The sequence below is a fragment of the Platalea leucorodia genome (assembly GCF_965183815.1).
Source record: "Platalea leucorodia genome assembly, chromosome: 6".
NCBI lineage: Eukaryota > Metazoa > Chordata > Aves > Pelecaniformes > Threskiornithidae > Platalea > Platalea leucorodia.
Genome location: NC_138828.1, coordinates 57,428,435 through 57,448,461, shown reverse-complemented (window position 1 = coordinate 57,448,461; position 20,027 = coordinate 57,428,435). Strand labels below are relative to the sequence as shown.

The 20,027-nt window shown below is 35.4% G+C and overlaps 1 protein-coding gene across 7 annotated transcripts in view; it reads right to left on the bottom strand.

The window, feature by feature from the left end:
* Positions 1-20,027, bottom strand: part of FRYL (FRY like transcription coactivator) — a 182,920-nt gene that overhangs the window by 52,702 nt on the left and 110,191 nt on the right. For all 7 annotated transcript variants that reach the window (XR_014228520.1, XM_082315338.1, XM_082315339.1 and 4 more), the window contains 19 exons: positions 19,554-19,725; positions 18,711-18,843; positions 18,351-18,458; positions 16,782-17,019; positions 15,961-16,146; positions 15,777-15,863; positions 14,689-14,957; positions 14,129-14,324; positions 13,005-13,129; positions 10,105-10,162; positions 9,003-9,094; positions 7,189-7,361; positions 6,531-6,691; positions 5,894-6,004; positions 4,812-4,966; positions 4,467-4,566; positions 3,136-3,304; positions 2,120-2,379; positions 1,055-1,195 (listed from right to left, as the gene is read on the bottom strand). Coding sequence is in view for 6 of the 7 variants with exons in the window: in XM_082315338.1 (XP_082171464.1) it covers positions 1,055-1,195; positions 2,120-2,379; positions 3,136-3,304; positions 4,467-4,566; positions 4,812-4,966; positions 5,894-6,004; positions 6,531-6,691; positions 7,189-7,361; positions 9,003-9,094; positions 10,105-10,162; positions 13,005-13,129; positions 14,129-14,324; positions 14,689-14,957; positions 15,777-15,863; positions 15,961-16,146; positions 16,782-17,019; positions 18,351-18,458; positions 18,711-18,843; positions 19,554-19,725 (2,934 nt within the window). In the remaining variant the exon portion in view is untranslated. The remainder of the gene's footprint in view (positions 1-1,054; positions 1,196-2,119; positions 2,380-3,135; positions 3,305-4,466; positions 4,567-4,811; positions 4,967-5,893; positions 6,005-6,530; positions 6,692-7,188; positions 7,362-9,002; positions 9,095-10,104; positions 10,163-13,004; positions 13,130-14,128; positions 14,325-14,688; positions 14,958-15,776; positions 15,864-15,960; positions 16,147-16,781; positions 17,020-18,350; positions 18,459-18,710; positions 18,844-19,553; positions 19,726-20,027) is intronic.

The window sequence follows — 20,027 nt, the reverse complement described above, 5'->3', positions numbered from 1 at the left end:
AGCAGATGGCTGCTAGTCAGTGATTACTCTAGACATCAGTAAGTTCATATTTTTCTCTTCTGACATTTTCTTGAGTCATTACTGCTCAATGATTTATTTCGATCCTTTTGAGAGAATGCAAAAATGAACAGTAAGCAAGTGATGCAAGGTGTTTGACTCGTGGAATTATTTTGTCACCTTGTACAAACCGCACACACAAAGATTTTGGGCTGCAACATTAAGCTAGATTTCCTGATTTGCAATAAAATGATTGCCAATCCATGAAGAACTTAAGCTGTCCTTAGTAAGAACTTAATAATATTATAGGTCCTGATTGTTTACTTCATATCTAGTTTTTTAGGACTATTAGCAAAACCTAGAATAATTTTCTAACGAAAATATTACTTATGGAACGATCTTAATTCTTACTAAAGAACAGAGACCAACTGGTGCAGTAGATTTGTGTTTTATCATGGAAAGGAGTTGTTCAGTGTATAGTCCTAATAAAATTAACCTAAATTTAGCAATGAAACTCTTAAGTTTCATTTTTACGACAAAGGAACAAAAAATGCTAAGACAGACGTAGACATTCTAACGAGTGTTTCCAATTTTTTATGATTTACTCACTAAATAAGGTCTATGGTCCACCTAGTATACCCTCAATTTTGACAACTCGTAACTGATAGGATGGCTAGTGGACTGTTTCAGACTTACCACTTTGAGTAAATTGCAATAGTCAGTAACTTGTCTTAAGGAAGCCTTAGCTATCTTTAAGGTGCGATATCCTTTCTGGTTTATTTCCTCTCTCAAGCTCATTCCATAAATGCCGGCTTTAACTGAAACTGATACTGCAATTTCGACACAGATGTCCAAAGTAACTCAAACAGAAGAACTGAATTTGATTTGTTCATAGTATTTAGTGGTCATAAAATATGGGCTGAAACTATTATGTGGTTGGAGATTTTGATACTAGAAATCCTACCTCACGTTTTTTGTTTGGTCATCTTTGCTGCTAGACACACAACTAATTTTTAAAGTATCAATAGCACTAAGGAGAGACATATCACATACTCACATAAGGCAAAAGGCTGGGTTCGCTGTTCACTCCACAGATACTGATCAAGAAGTGCAAAATTATTTTCAGATTCTTTGGCCAGCTATCTGCCAAAGTAGTCCAGACATTTTCTATCTCTGACCAAGCCACTTCATCACCATACTAGAAAACAAAACAAGTATCTCTCCTGAAAACTCCAGTAGAAAACATTGTATTTGAAAGTGATCTGTATTGACCAAGTGGGACAGGCTCTACAAAAAGGAGACATAAATCCTCTAAGAAGCTGTTGCCTTTTTAACATTCCAGAATGGAGTTTTCGCATATATTCATTTTTATAGACATATTCTGGAAATAACTATTTTATTTTATAGCTATAAATATATAAAACTATATCTAAACATATCTGTACGTGTTATATATTTTATTTCTATATAATATATACTTTTATACATTATAAGTACATAAATATTTATTTATATGTGAATTTATTTCTATTTTTATATATTTATTTGCATATAAATTTTTAAAAGCTATCTAAATTTAGCTGAGACCCATTCTCCCAGTTGCTGACAATCCTGAATAAAATCCCATGGACCACAGGCTGCCAAGAGTTTTTAACTGGTAGCTTAAAACATGATCTCTCATCAGTAGGATTCAAAGATATCAAGAATTGGCAGAAGCACTACATGTGACCAATACTTTTTCTCTGTTGGAAGTAGCTGTCACAGGAAGGAAGAGGGGCTATTGGCCTCTGGCAACAAGATCAGTTCCAAAACTCCGTTTTGAGATCATAGGAATACACGCGACTTGGTATTATCTATCCAGCTAGATATCTATATTGCAAAACAACAGTTATATATTGTTACTATATATACCAATTACTATAACATTTATATTACATATTACATGTTTCTTGTAATACCTTAAAACTATATGGTATAGTTTGGGTATACACAAGCAACTCAACAAATATGAACAATAACTCTTGAAAGTTTGGTAACACAGTATCTCTGAACAGTATTTTCTTGCACCCTAAACACAACAATCCACTGGAACAAGATGGAGCACGTAAGTAGTTTGTTTTACCTTTGCAGTCATATACATCAGATTGTTCAGAACCATAGCTGTAGCCTGTGGTGATCCCCAGCCTTCTCCTCGTAGCCATCGTCTACTGTTCACCATTATTTCTCTGTCTTTCAAAGAATCTTCTTCATCTTCATCTTGCCGACGAATGGTTGGCAAAGGTTTCAAGTCTACCAACTCAATATTGTTCATCCACGGCAGCAGATAATGCAGCATTACCTGTCTCCCAGCTGGGTGAGCCGTTTGGATTCTTTGACTTACTTCTGTCATTCAAAAATTAGGCATGTACATGAATTGCAAATCAATAATGAGAACTGTTTTGGTAACAACAACCACCATGAGCCCAGTAGACCATACTGATATAAAGTAATGCTGATACAGGCATAATTTTTTCATTCAGCTGACTAGTGCTATTTCATAATGATAAAGTCTTCAGTAGAGCTAATTGAAGACACTGCTGACAAACAGTATGTTGAAGAAACCATATTAGTATATGCATATATATATTCCTCTAATTGGAGGAGGGAACTGAAAACCTAGAGCATGTAAAACATACCAACTTTGGCAAAAAAACACTTAAAATTTTTTCTTCCTCATATTAGTCCTAGTAGTTTTTTTAATTGATGCAAGAGGTTATTATTCTGCAATTGTTTAAAAATGCTATGGAATAATATTTTTAAGTAATCTACAGTAAGTAAGAAAACACTAGAAAGAACAATAGAAGAATAATTCTAAAAAACAGTTGCAAATTATTTCTCTAACATGATTTTTCATGGCTATTAGAAAGTCAGTGAGAATATCTTTGATTCATGTTGTTTCCTCTTGAATATGTTTCAAATACAAGTAAACAAAAATTGTCACTCAGTAAATTCCATCTTCTCCATTCATTATGATGATGTTATCTTGTTGTCCTGATTTTAGTGAATTACATATAAACTAATTACTGAAAAATAAGAATTACACATTTTGTACAATGCTTTTGACCCAATTAAGTTTTTTGTTTTGTTTTAAAACCATACCTGAGAAGATAGCAAGTGTTAGTTCAGGATAAGTCCTCGCTAATTCTTCTGACAGTTGATAATATGACATAGAATACAGATGTGGTAAAGGAGAAGGCTGTCCCAAAACCCCATCCGTCCGCTGAACTTCCAGTTTGTGAGCATAACGGAACATCTTTGGTTCCAAGATCTACAACAGTAATGTTCAGAATTTGAAGCTAAGTATAGAGCTACAATGGAAATCTTTATATAAAATCACCTTTTAAATTCATGTATCTACTCTCATTTAATGTTTCTTATCTATGCAGATCTACATACATATACAGCATTTGCCAGCACTGTGGTAATTTCACAGAAGACTAGCTAAGACTCATTCCACTTGATGAGTTTCCAGCAATACATTTCAGAAATATGCTTTCACAAAATACAGCATTAAATATAAATTTCTCTATAACAGAACGTAAAATACTATCGAACACTTGTATTTCCAAACAGTATCAATTTCTGCTCATCTGTGAGACATGGATAGGAGCAATGTAATCTTTGATGTGGCAGAGATGCAGCAGGAGACTAAAGCAGTTTGATACTTTAAGAGTCATTTTTGGCTGATTTTAAGCAATGGTCTTCACTTGAGAAGAAAGATAGGGCTGAAAAGGAGGGTGATGTGAGTGCTGACGTATCAACAGGGGCGTGATTTCAGTGGGGACTTCACTGTTGAATTTAGCTGACAAGAAAAACCTTTGAAAAAACCTCAAAGACTTGTGGTGGTCTGAGCCACAAGCAGCACAGATCTATTTATTTATTTTTAAGTACTAATGCTGCCTGTAAGATTAAGCTTACCCCTAAGTGACCTTAGAAAGGAATATACAAAAGTAAATTCAATGGCTAAGAATATTTTCACTATCATCTCTCCACACAGATGGATGAAAAAATGTTCCGTATTAATGCAAAAATCAGAAAACTGACTGCTACTCCAGCAGACAGAGTAAGGGGACAGGAAGCAATATACTTCTCTCTGAGGTGCTTTTGGACAAATGGAGCTATGCACTGTTTCAGGGCCAAACCAGAAGAATCTTCATTTAGGTTTTGTCTCTTGAAAAAGCAGATATTATGAAAATACAAGTCTTGAGTGCTTAGTTCATGAAAACAGACACACTTCCACTGAAGTCTGTCTGTGCCAAGTAAGGACCTGGCCTAACTATGCACTAAAATAGAGAAGAAAAAAAATATATACATTTTCTTTCCTTACTGAAGGGACAATCAAATAACAGATTTTTTTTTTTTTAATGCACAGGGACAATTCTTATTTTAAAAGAAAAAAAAAAAAAATCAATCAAAATTAGCTTACAAACCTGTAATAGTTGCATAGCAACTTCATAGATAGCCCTAGTAGAATCAGCTGCTTTAAATAGTATCAGATTCAGGAGGGTCACTGTATCACACTGGTAATCCCTAGGGAAAAATTGCAAGTGTGAAATAAGTAAAATTACATTTGGCTTTTTAAAATTTGAATTTATTAAAGTTTAATTTACAGAGGATATGGTATGAGATAACATAACATTTTGAAAAGTTTCTCTAGTAACACATCCACAAAACCAGGGGTGATCTTTTCGCTTTGGGAGAGGAAAAAACCCAGTTCTACATGAAAGCACACTTTGAAAATGAATGTTTAAAGTTTTGAAAAAATGCTGTAGTACCTGTTTTGGAACACGCTGGCTATGGCTTTAAAACAGCCAGCTGCTACCCGCTTGGAACCTGTGTAACACCGGTCTACGGCCCAGTACATGAGGTTACTCTGGTCAGGGTTGAGTTCCAACAGCAGCATGACTGCCTCACAGCCTAGTTGGTGAACCTGTATTCCAGAAAAGAACCAATATCTATTTATAAATATAGAAAAAAAGACCAACTTACAAAAATGGCATAAAATCAGGAAATAGATATTTAATTAAAAAAAAGAAAAAAGAAAAAAAAACCCAAACCTGCCATACACAAAATTTCTTCCATCTAAAAACAATGAGACCACAGCTTAAAATAACAACAGGTAATTCTATCAAACTGTTTAATGTTCAACTTGCACACACAGTCATAAATTATTGAAGCAAATAACTAGATAGCTCTATTGACTTTTTTTCCCCTCAGTTCCAAGGCCACCTTGAGCTATTTACTATTTTCACTTACTACAAGCTGCACACTGACCTGAGAGCATCAGATACAGAAAAGCACTTAAACATATGCAGGAATTCCAATGGGATAGATCTACATGGAGACTTGCACGTTCTCCTGAATCAAAGTAGCCCACTGGAGCTGTATTTTTATGTAGTCATAGTATTAGTGCAATGGAGGCCCTGTCTTTTGGACCTAAAGCTTGCCTTACTGTTTAGATGTAAAGCTTGGTCTTCATAACTCCGCAGGACCCCCAATGGACTCTACAGTCTCACAAGAGTTCATGTTCGAAATCTCGTCTCCTTGAAATTTCTAAGAGATCTGCTTATTATTACAACTTAACCTAGCTGATTAGTTTGTAAACAATACACAATGTTTCACTCTTTGCCCTTTCCTCTTCCATTCTATTTTGTCTGTTCTTAGACTGTGATTAGGGACTGCCTTCCTCAACAGGGTGAATACACGCATTATGGACAGTGCAAAAATATGCACTACTGAAACAGCTTTGAGCTTAAGCCACTCTAAAGCGCTTAGGCCAATCTGAACGCAGAATTCATTAAAGCATAGGTTGAAGGCACCGATAGTTGCAAACCGATGTTGACATTGCCTTTATTACCTTTTTATCTTGTGAATCCAAAATATTATCCAGCCATTTGTATAAATAGCCATCAGATGAGAGCCCAACGTTATCTGCAACAGGGCCACAACACAGTACAGCAGACATAGCCTTTAGAAAGTAATTAAAAAACACCACATTTTAATAACTCAGATACAGGAAGTGCTTTTACCAAGTCCATTAAAATATCAGAAAACTAACTTCTATTCAGTCAAGGGAGGAAGACCAAAGTTAATAAAAAACTAACATCTTATTCAAGAAATTATCAGATCATATTTTTCTCAATACAAGAAACTGTCAATACTGAAATGCTGACATATGTAGGACTTAATATGTCAGTTTGATTGTTAATGTACTTTTACATAAAAGCCTTTCTCCTTAGCCAACTGAGGACTGAAGTCACAGGAAGTGAACATTTAGTAGTAATTTTAAGAAATTCCTATAGCAAGTGCAATAGTTTACAGTATGGAAAAAGCTGAACTGTCACAAATTTACATGTAGGCAGAAGAGAAAAAGAACTAAGTCATGAATGGCAACATGAATGTGAAAACCACATCCAAAAAGCTCAAATGTTAAATTTGCATTAGAAAAGTCAACGTAACAATCTATTTCCAAAATTCAAAAAGTGCTACCAGACCTTTAATGCACAGTATTGGTGTCTGTTTATTCGCATGTTCCTATCACTGTATCTGTCCAGGGGAGTAAACATGATACTAAAAGGACCTGCCCAATGACTGAACAACATAAATAGACTGTGGCGTAGACTCTGCTGTGGAAAGACACTTCTTCTCTGGTGTACTGTAAGAAAAGAACACAGTTAGACACAATCCTCTTGTCATTCTTTAAAATAAAGTACATAAAACAGAAACAGACCCAAACAATGAATATAAAAGGAAAAATCAACGTAAAGACACATTATTTCAACATTGTAATAGCTGGATGCAGGTTTACTATTGTCTTGTTTAATAACACTAGTGTACAAGAATAAGCTATTTATTAGTCTAGAAAATGTAAATGCACTGCCAACCAACAAGAATTTTGCTAAATAATAAAATTACTTGCATGCTTCCAAACAGTACCAAAAATCCCTCTTAAAAACTCATGCTGCTAAAGTTATATACAAAACTGATGGCATAAATTATTTTTATGACAGTATTCTGAAACTTCAGAGAAAAAGTGGATTTTAGTTTGTTTAGTTTTTATTTGGTTTTGTTGGTTGGTTTGGTTTGTTTTGTTTTTTAATGTACTGCATATTACAGACAGTCATCAGAAGTTATTACAGCATTTTTACATACCTGGAACATTTTGAATGATATTTGCCACTAAGGCACTAAAATGGCATCGTATATCTTTCAATGTATCAGAATCCTTTTCATTTTCTGCTTCTAGGAGTTGTCTTGTTAGATCTACATACTCAAGTAAAGTGTTGTTGAGGGAATGTGTTTCATTATCAAGGCCACCACTTGCACTTAAAAATAAAATTAAAAAAATCAAATAGTATGATACATACAATGATTTTTGAAAACAATCCTTATTTTTTTCTCTTTAAAAAAAAACCTACAACGTCATCACTGCAAATATTTAAAGTAATTTCTTCACCCAGCTTCTATTTCAGTGTTAAATAAAAAGCTCCAGTGAAAGCAAGCTAATAATCAAGCCTCACTATCAGTAGTCACTCATCCTTCCACAGAATTAGTTCTTATACTGGAGACGAGTGTTAAAAATAATAATAAAAAATACCAAACAACCAACACCTCCCCCCACCCTGATCTCCATGCAATTGGTAAACCAGAGAAAATAATTACTACTACTTGACTATAGACATCTATATTACCTACTAATTTTTGGGAGTCAGTCAAGATGTTCAGGACTTCATGACATGCTATTGACTATTAGCAGATGAAAGCAATTTGTTCTTTTTATATATTCATTTCCCATCTTCGTTGCTTTAGCAGCTGACTAGACGTCAGTACTAAACTAAATAAGGACATTAAAGACTGCACGTGATTCAAACCTGCCCTCCTTTCAAAAACAATTGTTAGAAGGCTGATTCCTTTCCTCTCAGCTCCCTCCACCGTCTTTCCACATTTGTACTGAAGATAACTAAAAAGTATGCCTTGCACACCAAAGGCAAGATGAGGAGGTTTATGGCAGCCCTGAATTGCTTGCTAGCTTCCACCACAGAGTCAGACGGGCCTCAGAGAGAAAAGCGGGAAAAGTTGCAGGGTGCAGACTGTGGTTAGGAGATATTTTACATACGCTAATTAAACACCAGTGAGTCCCTTAAAAGATAAGAAGGGAGAGTACGATTTTAATGGCTGCACTCTGAAAAATCAGCATGCCAAAAAGAAGAAAGGCCTTACAGCAATGCTTCTGAGGCAACATTCTGAAATATACTGTAGTAGCTTGCTTAAAGATGGAGAATTTCACACTGATTATGTTGCTAAGGTTGATAAATAAATATTTAAGTATCACTGTCTAACAGAATGGGAGGAGCTAGCCTAGCCAGTCTCCTAGCCTACTTGCTCTTACACATTTCCACCTGCATAGAAAAAAATTTGGAAGAGACTTGTAAAACATGCCAGAATTTTAAGTCTTCTTTCAAAGTGTCCCTACACAAGTAGGGTAAACTGAGAAAAAAACCCAACCCAGTTAACATTCTGCCTCCCTCAGAAAGAAAAAGGTCCAATATTAATGAGCAGTAGCTTTCTCAGCATAGGACACGCTGACTAGCATCAGGACTCCAGGTGAGGAGGAATTTCAGACTGATTACAGAATAGTTGTAACTTGTGTTTTCTGATTCGCGTAACTGGTGTGATGTTTGAACACACATAAACAACAAGGAACGTGACATACTGCCTGTTCAAAGCAATGTCCCAGAGAACAGTAGCATATTAAATAAAACACAGACCACTGTGACAAAAAGCATGGGGGACGGAGGGATTAGAAAGCCTACAAAATTCAAAGTTTTATAAAACCATGTCTGTTTATTTAGTGGGATAGTAAAACTGACTGAAGAATTTTGCATACTTGTTATACTGGGTCATAAGAATACTAGTTACTTAGTTCAGAAGCATACACAACATCTTCTCATCAGTGCCGCCCCTACCTGTGACTAATGACACCAGCATCTGCCAACAGTTCAAATATTCGTACTAGTTGTACTCGTAAAATATCTCGACGCCTGCGCCGTTTCATGTTCTATTCAACAGAGGAAACACAAAATTAAATGAAGCAGAGGAAAAACTAAGTATAAAACCAGCGTGGCATACAAAAGCATTATTATATTTGTACTACAACTGGCATCAATTATCAGAGGTGCCAATCTTTTAAGATGAGTTACCAAAATTGCTAGCAATTCGAATAAACCAGACAATGAACAAAATTTTTCCCTGTTGCAACTCCAAGATATACTAGGTTTGCTATTACACATATTATCAAAATAATGTTATTTATCAGTCTCTTGTCGCAAAGTGCAACATATAAAATGATGAACTGAAGTACAAATGCCAATCTTTCTACATATTTGCATGCAAGACTGACAAAACACACTATAGCCCAGTAACATTTTGAAACAGGAGCGATGTTCCTTTCCATCATCTGTACTTAATTACTAATTTGTTACTAATAAGAATATGACAGTTACCACAAAAAATACTGAGTAATCATCTCTGAATTTGTGTTTGCAGAGATTATTATTTCTATGAATACCTACTGGGGCTTCTAAACCCTGCTGTAAAACATGCTCTCTATCAGAAAATTTTACTTACAGCAGTCAGTCTGGTGAGCTTACAGCCTTTTTAATTTAAAAAAAATAAACAAAGTTGGTAGACAGTAGAACTCAATTCTATATCTTAGGTAGTATTAATTGTGGGCATGTTACTGATGATACAACAAAGTAACAACTGTGTAAATCTATGCTTAGGTAAAAGGAATTAAAAGAATGTGGAAAAGGTTACAGTAATTTTTTTCATCATTTGAAACAAAACCTCTTTGATACAGGACTAATACAGAGCTCAAAAATGAACACAAAGCTCTTCTAATGTAAACACCTCACAATCATTTAAAAAAGCAAAATCTCACCTTTTTATCTGGTATACTGACAGCTTTTACATGCAGAAATTAAAGAACATAACTAACATCTCTTTACTATCGTTTGTGAGAAGATAGTTAAAACTGTGTACTGAATATAGTGGAAAATATCTAATTACCTCTGGCCTTCTTTCAAGTGCTTCCTTAATTATAGGATGTAATTCTTCTATTAGTTCCCTGAATTAAAATAAAAGAATTAAAAGGATAGAAACAACCATTAAATTAAAATCTCAACTGAAAGATGTTTCACAGCAACTAGTGTTACAATATAACTTAGAACACCCTCAGATTTTCCTTCTTTAACTGTAGCTTTCTGAAATCAGCATTTAAAAGAGGTGTTTCCTAGAAAGATATTTTCCTAATTTAAAGACAGACTACCAAACGGATGTCTCAATAATTACCACTAAATTTGCATTCACCAAGTATTATGGCGTATTTCTGTCACAGATGATTTTCATTTATTTTCATATTCAGGGTTGAACAAAGCCTTATGGTGCAAAGATACTATTAGGAAAAAAAACACATGTTGGCAGCTTATCATACAATGCTCTTTCAGTTGTCATGATGCATTCAGTCGTTAATAAAGATTGTTTCTTTAAGGCCAATAACGCTATGCTGAGAGAAGTCAGACTAGTCTCTATGAAAACTGAAACATGCTTTGATGCTGTGGTTACATTCCCTATTTGTTCTGAAGTTCCACAGTCTTTATTACTACGCAGTTCCTTCTGCCAAACTGAGACTCTTACAACTCCAAAAAGGGGGCAGGGAAAGGGGAAAGAGATCAGTAGTACAGATCTATGCAGACAGAATACTAAGGTAAAAACACACTGTTTTTACTGCAGTATTTGTTAATATACTAACTACCACCTCCACTTTAGATTTCTTGGAGTGTGACACATTTTTCTACTTCCAGTGCTATTGTAATTCAGACCTAGCAAAACTATAATTCAAGTTATCATGGTAAATGACTGACTCCTCTGCTACATCATTCAAAGTTCGTCCCTTCAAGAGAATGGGTCCAGCTGATCAGAAAGCTGCACAAACTTTTGGAGTGTACTCAATTACAAGAGACTTAAAGCATGGTTAGGGATTGTTTTATACTTTCTTTCAAATGTAGAAAAAAAACAGAAAAGAATTTGGAAGAAGCTTTTTTGTGCTACAACATAGTAAAAGGTCAGCTTCCAATGGAGAGCAAGAGACACCTAGACAAGTTCATGTGATCAGTAATAGAAAACAAAAGAGAAAAAGAATATTCTAGCAAGCTTAAGTGGACTGCATATACATATAATCTATAAAGAAAAAAGTTCATGAATAGAACATACCAAATGCAGAGGAACAGTGCTTAAAAAAAAACAAAACCAAAACAACAAATCAGCGGAGAGCTGCAATGGTGAAGGATGGGCTACAGTTAGCATCTGGTGTGAGTACGCACATTGGACAGAGGAAAAAAGCCGGTCATCAGAAACAAAACATATAATTCGGAACAAGGAAATCAGAAGACTGATTTCTGATATATATATATATATATTTTTTTTTTTTTTTAACGTTTGCTGAAAGAATTGTTTCTAATTTAGAAAACAAGGATATCTGGTGAAATCCTTTCTGAAAGCATTTTCTAGACTTGTAGAGCACAACTATGATTTAAACTGTTCAGCAGATTTTCAGGATCATCGGACAAAGTCTTACTTTTCTCCTGGTAGGAGAGTAAAATCAGATACAATATACAATTAGAAGATTATCAAAGGAGTAAAACAGAATACTATAACTGAGAACTTGGCATTACGGTTTCAAATAGATCTTTGGCTCCTCATCTGCCATAATATGGGACGCAAGTGATTGGAGAGAAGCATCATCTAATTCAAAATCAGGAGTGTTAGAAATCCCTGGTTTCTTCTGCAGAAGCAGAGCTGGTTGCTACAGCATGGTACAACTTCATAACTCTCCATTACAAGAGGCTGGCTGCTGCCAGAGAACACCTTATGCTGAGCACTGGCCTTCCCAGGAAGTTTTCTTCCCCTCAGATGTTCTCCATCCATCCCCCATAAAGAGAGAGTTGTCGGTTGAGGACAGTGGCATAGAGATGCATTTTAAAACTCATGGCTTCCTGGCACGGAGCTGCCTTTTCACCTCAGTGGATTTGTGCTACACATTGACAGTACAGTACATCAGGATCTGAAGAAAAGTAAATTTCAGTTGAGGTAGAAATGCCATGATGGCTAGACAGTCGACCATTTTGAATTTGACATTTATATAAAGACTTGTCACAATAGGGTAACCAAAAGTTTTGGATTATGAGCTGAACCCAAACATGTTGAACACGATGTGTGAAATTAAATGGACAGAACAAGTGACTTGGCAGAAATTTAATTCTGCTACAGTAGATCACAGTTACCAGCACCCAAACTAATCCACGTGGACTTGTCATCAGTACAACATATGAGAAAGGTGTATTGGTTATAAGGTTACAGGAAGTTTACTCAGGAAAAAAAAGAAAAGGGGGGGGAGAGGGATGCACCACGAATTTCAGAAGCTTCAGCACTACTCGGAAAACAGTTGTAATTGCTATTTTTTTCACCTTCATCCAAAAAATCTCTTTTTAGAATATAGTTATCATGAATCTCCCACGCAAAAAGAGCTCAGAAACATATGTTTGTTGGCAATACCAATAAGAAGAGTTTAGTAACTCTTACAAACACAATTATAATTCATATTTCAAATGTTAATAGTCCACACAGTCTGTTCTTTCATATAAGGGCAGCCTTTAATGTCAATAAAAGGCAGCTGTTTATTGTTTCAACTAACTTCTTTTTCTTTATGCAGACATGACCTCTACATAAAATTATTTCAACATCTAATAATCTTTATTACACCACTAAATGCTAGAGAAGACAATGGTAATCAGTTTTCACAGCTTTTTTAAAACTCTTAAGAGGAAAAGAAAGCAAACCTTTTTTTCTGAGCTCTGATTCCCCAGCTTTGTAATCAATTAGCATAAAAATAGATGAAACACAACAGTTACCTAAAAGCTCCTGGGTTGGTCCTGCCAAGTCCCAGCACAAGGGATTCTGTAATTTCCATGCTCTCAGAGCGCATCATTGGAACTATGTGCTTAAACAGGGAGGAAGGGGATGGAATGCCAATGATCTAAGAAGAAAACCAGAATAAAACAGAATGAAGTAGTTACCAAACAATCAGGTGGTGTGACATTAAAACATCCGCTGTAATTTAACAGTCGTCTCACACTGATCAGTGACTTAAAATGATAAAAATGAAATTTTTGATCTTTGACATGGAAAAAGACTTTCTGAAATAGTAAAGTAGTATTAACTACTTCTCCATTCCTTGTATAATTAAATTTTCATTGTCGGGTGACAATGAATGGCTCAACACAATAAACAGATGCTTTGCATGTTTAGTGTATCTACCCTCCTTAGGGAGAGGAAGCAGACTTCTGGCGTCCGACTCCTTAGACTCCACTGCAGCTCTCAAAGAGAACAAAGCTGTCAGTCTACAGTTTCTCAGATTTAGGCAAAGGATCTTGGTAACAAACAAGTGGAATAGGCTGCTTCTGCCAAAAATCTGCTGCATAGTCCATGAGTTATCTTCACCTCTACAGTACCTTCTACAGGAAGCCAAAAAGGAGAAGAACAAAAAGAAGCAAAGAAGAAGAAGAAAAAAAAAAGATCTGCAGGTGATGTGAAGCAAGGCAGACAGAAAACTGTCTGTGGCTGGGAAAAATATAACAAGATGCGTCATGCCTGAATAGGTCACTGCTTCAGTTACTGAAGCGAGAGGCTATTTGCTCAGAATTGCAGAAGTCAAGAAGACAGCAAAAAACACCCTTAATGGTAAACAAAACATTTCCTCATTACCACTAGATAAGACTTTGAGATTGGGTTAATGTTTTCATGACATCATTAGATTCTGTGTTAAAAAACATAAGCAGAAAAGCCTCTACAGCACAGATTGCAAGAAGTGAGCAGAGGCCCTATCCAAAACAAATGAAACACAAATGTATACTAAAACACATTTTCAGACAAACTACACAAGTTTCTAAGAATCATGATACTTATTATAAGCCTCAGGTGTTTCTACTTCCAGCAACATGTAGACTTATTTACAGTAAGCATTAGAAGAACCTACTCTTGAATCAATGCTATAACCACTGTCAGGAGTAGACGCCAGCGTCTCAGGAGGGGAACATCTCACAGAGCCTGTGGAGGTGGAGGAGTTTGAAGAAGATGCTGCACTGCAGCAAAGAATCAGGTAGTTTCTCCAGAGCCCAATATAGGAGTCACTGCTTGTAGTAGTATTCACTTTCTTTGCATTGATAGGGCTGCTATTTTAAAAAAAAAAAAAAAAAAAAAAAAAAAGTCAGTATAGTAAATAAAGCTTACCAGGTTTCCTTCTACTTTTCTACTGAATTTATTTTTCAATTATGTATATGTCATTGCTTCCAAAATTGTTAACATGATAAACTCTGAATAAATTTTTCAGAATAGACCTGTACATCAATAATATATGCTTTTATAGTCAAACCTGTTGAACTACGATCTGTCCGAATGCAAGAATTAATCTTTACAGCAGAAAACTTTTTTCCAGCTAGAAATGTTTTAATTTTTTGCTATATAAAGCTGAATTAAACCCACAGAAAATATTATACTCAATATATTATATAGTATTTACTTTAGAAATTAACTTACTTTATATCCACTTGCGGAGACAGCAGTTGGAGTCTGGTATAAGCAAATGTCCAAGCATAGCTTACAGCTGTTGGGCAGTGTTTTGGAAGATTTTCCTGTTTCATAAAACTTGAGAGGCTTATAATCCATGGATCTTGGCCTTGAGTCACATGTGCAAATATCCATATATGTGATGGACTGACCACATCAAACTGGTGGCTGATTGGGGAGGAATTCCAGTCAGCCAGATTTTGTAAATCTATTGAACTGGGACAGTACAGTAAAGTAGTCTGTGTGCATAAAAAAAAAAAGAACAAGGCAGTATTTAATATCCATGTATATTAAATAACAATCTCTTCATTGTTGAATATCTAATAAAATATCAGTTTCAAAACCACATTTGGAATAGATAGAACACATTACTTAATTTACTTTTTTTTTTTTTTTTTTTTTTTAAACCAGAGGTTCCTAATGTAGACAGCTACATAAACATGCTGTTTGGGAAGGAACCAGATATTAGGAAACAGTAAATTCTAGAAAAAGGCCTTTTCACTCATGGCGACTTAATTCTTCCATAAGATTCCGGACTCTAAAAGCCTTACTACTGAATTCCAACTTGTTTCCTAAACCTAAAATCAGAAGACCTCCTCCTTGATAGTTAATGATAAATATATAAATATGGAATTCAGTTGTTATTCATTGACAGTTTTTATAGCTTTCATCATGGATAAAGGACACACTGACTGTTAGACACTGTATCGATGCAGAAAAAGGCAGTGGTCTTTGCTTCAAAGAAACTGTAATCTATGAGCAAGATGAGAAAGAACAGATCTAGATATTGCTGTGTGTGTGTATATGGTAGTTATAACAACGCACTATTGATCAGAAAGCATATAGTGGTGGTGTCAGCCTCACAAAACTCCTGAAGATTTTTGAGGGGTTTTTTTTGGTTGGTTGGGTTGGTTAGTTTGTTTTTTTAAGGCCAAAAATTGTTGATAAAGTTAGCATGAACATAGTGAGACTATCTTTTAAAATATATACAATTTGTTTGGTACAGTTTTGCAGAATTACCTCATCTTACATCCAACTTAACATAATACCTCTCCTACCTGGTCAGCCCCAGTGAGATGTATGAAACTCTCCAGGATGGTAGCACTTAGTCTGTCCATTACATCTATAGCCAACTCATCATCACTCTACAAAAGACAAAACACAAAGCATAAAAAGCTCAAAGAAAGCCAAGAGAAAAGCAGTTTCATTAGGCAGTCACAAAAATGGGTCATCGATTCTTACCTTAGAAATTTCTAAAAGTGTGAACAAGGCCCTTATTTCTCTGAGAACGCTAACAGCTAATCTCCTGGTGGCAGGCCTTGTGCTGCAAAGGATGACCAAAGCAAAGCCTTCCACCACGTGAAATACACTGGAATAAAGGGTCCTCTCCAGAGGAAGGGTATGGGCAGCCCCATTGGATACACCACGCTAAGAAAGAGATCACAGAAGTTAAGCAAATTAAGAAAAAAGTAAACACAACCAAGCTATAGTTCCATTATTGGCAACGGCAGAATTAATCATAAGGTATTTAGATCTTGTTTGGCTACTAGTCAAATCTTGCATTACGAGAATGGCATGTCAACAACTTTTCGGTATCTCTCTGAATTCAGTCCAAACAAATATCACAAGAAAGTCTTTCTTACTTCACTTTCTCATGAGAACGACGTGGTGAGGGCAAAATTAAAAATAAATAAGTAATACTCTTACGTACAGGATTGTATAAAATTAAATTATTTGTACCCTTTCTGTTTGCTTGTAAAAAATGATGCTTTTTTTCTACTTCTACTGTTTAACCACTCCTACTTAGTGTATTTCCAGTTACATGATGACTTTTGATGTAAGCAAAAATGTGGCCATGAAGTAGTGTTTAGGGAATACTTAATATTATTAAAGTAACTTTTTGGCAAAAATGCTGATTTAAAATAATAGGTCTAAAAATCTTCAAGCACTTTAGGAAAGTAAGCTGACTTTTTACTACTTAACAAAACCAATAAAGCCTACTCATAAAATTGATGTTAAAACGTGGTTTGAATCTACATACAAAGGACATTATTTAGAAATACCTGAGAATCTTGGTTTTTATTGTGCATTTGGGCTGCTTGTTTCCACTGATTTATGAGCTGCACTAACATTTTTACTGCATTGTCAAGAAGCGTTGGGTGGACATCAGTCACTTCACGCACAATAAAATATACAAATCCTGAAAGAACATCTTCTCGCCAATCTGGAAAATCAAGCATTAATGCTTGGAGAGTATTGAAAGCCAAGGCACGAAGTTCTTCATCCATATGAATTGTCAGCCTGTTTAGAAAAAATACCAGTATCATCACCCTAGATTGGCATACTCTTAATCAGCCTTTATAAATTAAAGTTTAGTGTTAACTCTTCCTTCTTTACTGTACAATGTAGAATACTTCCACACAGATGCATTTTCTGCGCTGAATATCTGAAACTGGCTACTAACAGAAGGCGTTATTACTACAGCAAAATAATGCAAGACTCTACAAAACTCAGTATAAACAAATAATTTTCAAGAGAGATGGTCAAGTCTTTCATATAGGCACATCTTTGCATGCATCTGAGCAACCACCTTAGAACTCGGTTGGCAGCCACCCTGTGATGTGCAGGTTGTTTTCTTCAAATTAAAATTGAAAAGAACAGACTATTTTTGCAGATAAAGCAGCTTTACTTTGCATAGGAGAAAAAACTCACAAAAAACCCCCTTTGAATATATACTTAAAAATATGTCTCAGCCCACTATGGTGGAAGAAATTTATCCAGTACTGTATTATTGTTTAGTACTTCATGTCTTTTATGTGATTTTTGACACTGAAGAAAAGTGTTAGAAAAATCTTATTCTCTCACATTATTACTAACTTTTTATATATGTAACTCAACACATTATAGGGAAATGGATTTATAATTTCAAAGCTAAAAGCTATCCTGTATTTCTGCACCAAGACCATTCTTGCATTAAAAAAATTAAGAGGAGGAAAGTTTATCCCTCTAGTAATACATAAAAACTGCCTGCATGTACCACAACTACGTATTCTCACTGAATGCTCAGTTTACCCACCTGCAAACACCTGGCTGTCCAGTTGTCTCAGCTACTTATCAGTACTGATAAGGCACATTCAATTTAAACTGAGATAAGAGATGTAAGAATATGGGTAGTGTTGGGTCAAAAAAATGGAAAAAGGAAGCAGGATTAGTAGAAAACAAGAAAAAAAGCTTTCCGGAAGTGCCTGTCTCACATTCTGGTAATGTCAAACAAGAATGCCTTTATGGTAATTTACAGTATTAGCAATAGGAAGAAAAAAAATAAAATAAAAAAGGGAAAAAGGGGACAGTAGTAACAAAAACATAAAGACAAGTTCAAAAAACAAAGCAACAGAAATAAATTCCTACTTTTCAAAAAAATTCTCTCTGAAAAAAGGTGCAAGATCTTCAGAATAAATTTACCTCCTGCTACTTTGGCCAGTAACACTTGACCAACTGCAGAAGGTAGGCAGGAATAGGAAGAACAGATTCTGTATGCAGTGGACTCACACTACATAGTGCACTGACAAACTCTTATACACACAGCATTTAAAAAGGAACACCCGCTAAGAGCAGAATTTAATTTCCCTTACCTTGCAAGCAATTCAATGAGGTCAGTCCTGCTCATGCCATCTGGAATCAGTCTCGGGATAGCAGCAATACAAGTTCTGAACAAATCTATCTTAGGTTTTCTCTCACCCCTACAAAAACAGTTTATAACCAACAAAACAACAGGAAAATGTACTTCAGTACCCCACAAATATTTTTGATTTCACGTCAAAACTAAGCACCTAACAAAAATTTTTACCATTAATTAATGAAATTAGCATTCATTTAATAGTCAAGTAAAAAGCCAACAATTGTAATGCATTAATGATGGCATCTTCAACATTACAGCATAAAAATAACATGATGTAACTGTGACAGTCAAAATATCGTAATTCAGTACATACGTAATCATGTCTTCAGGTTCTTTATTGGACATCTGCACACTAGTCATGCACATGGGCCTTCCAACTTCTTTGTCCAAATGCCTAAGAATGCTATCTAGTGCTTTTCTGACTTGAGGGTAGTATATGGACATTCCTGAAAAGCCAAAGAGTTCCAATCAACCTCTCTCATTTGTTCTCATTTAATTTTCACATTTTTATTAAAATATTTGCCACCCATTCAGCTTAGGACAAATTTCTTCTTGTACAAAAGAATGACATGAAACTTTAAGTGTCAGAAGAAGTGCATGTTAAATGAGTAGTAGGAGGTATTATATGAAAGCAGAAGTTTCTTTCAGAAAGAACATAAACAAGGAAGCAACTATTAGTTGCTTTTCTGTTTTCCCAATTCCAAGCACTTTAATTCTAGTTTCAATTTCACATGTTGAAACAGTCCTTTAGAGATGACTGCCTCATCCACAGTAGATCGATAGAGCACAGGGATCAAAATTGCCTTACTCCACTTCAACTGTGGGACATCTGGGACATTCTAGAGTGACATCAAGGGAACAAAAATTGCCATGCTATTTATCACACTAATTGCACTCAGGCTTCGTTGTGCTAATTTGGCAGTGCAAAACACTTCAAAAAAAGCCATGGATTTGATCTCAGACATCAGAAGGTCAATATTGTCTAGCAGCCCTCTCTAAAGAATCACAGCAATTCTGCTGCAACAGACTATCATTAGATTCTTGCTAACAATTAAAATAAATACAGAACTAAAGTTACACAAATGTACTGCTTGAGAATAATTGAGAACATGTACGCACATACTGGAATGCCAGCTTACAAAAGAATACAACGTACCTATAACTTTTGCTTCCTCATCTGTCAGTGTTTTATTGAGAAAAATTTTCTTCACACGCAGAGTATTTCCTGAGGGAAGAACAACTCCTGTTGTTGGCATTGGTGGTTCACCATCTTTCTGCTGCAAGCTGTCTGCTATGACAAGGAAGACTCTGAGGCCGATATTCATCCTCTTCAAGAGCAAAAAGGGGAAGAAAAAGGAAAGAGAAAAAAGAAATTATAACATTAAAGTAACACAGATGAAGCAAAACATGAATTGCATTTTTCCTCTCTTTTAAACAGACAGCAGTATGGTTCCAATAGGACAGCTATTATTTAAATGTTACATATTAGAGTAATGAAAGCAACAAGAATAAAGTTTAAGCCTTCAGTGCCCCCCCCCCCAACTCCATTGGGGGATTCCAGTTAACTGACTTGGCACAGGCTAATATACCTAGTATTTTATAGTACAGAGCACTAAAGGACTTAATATGA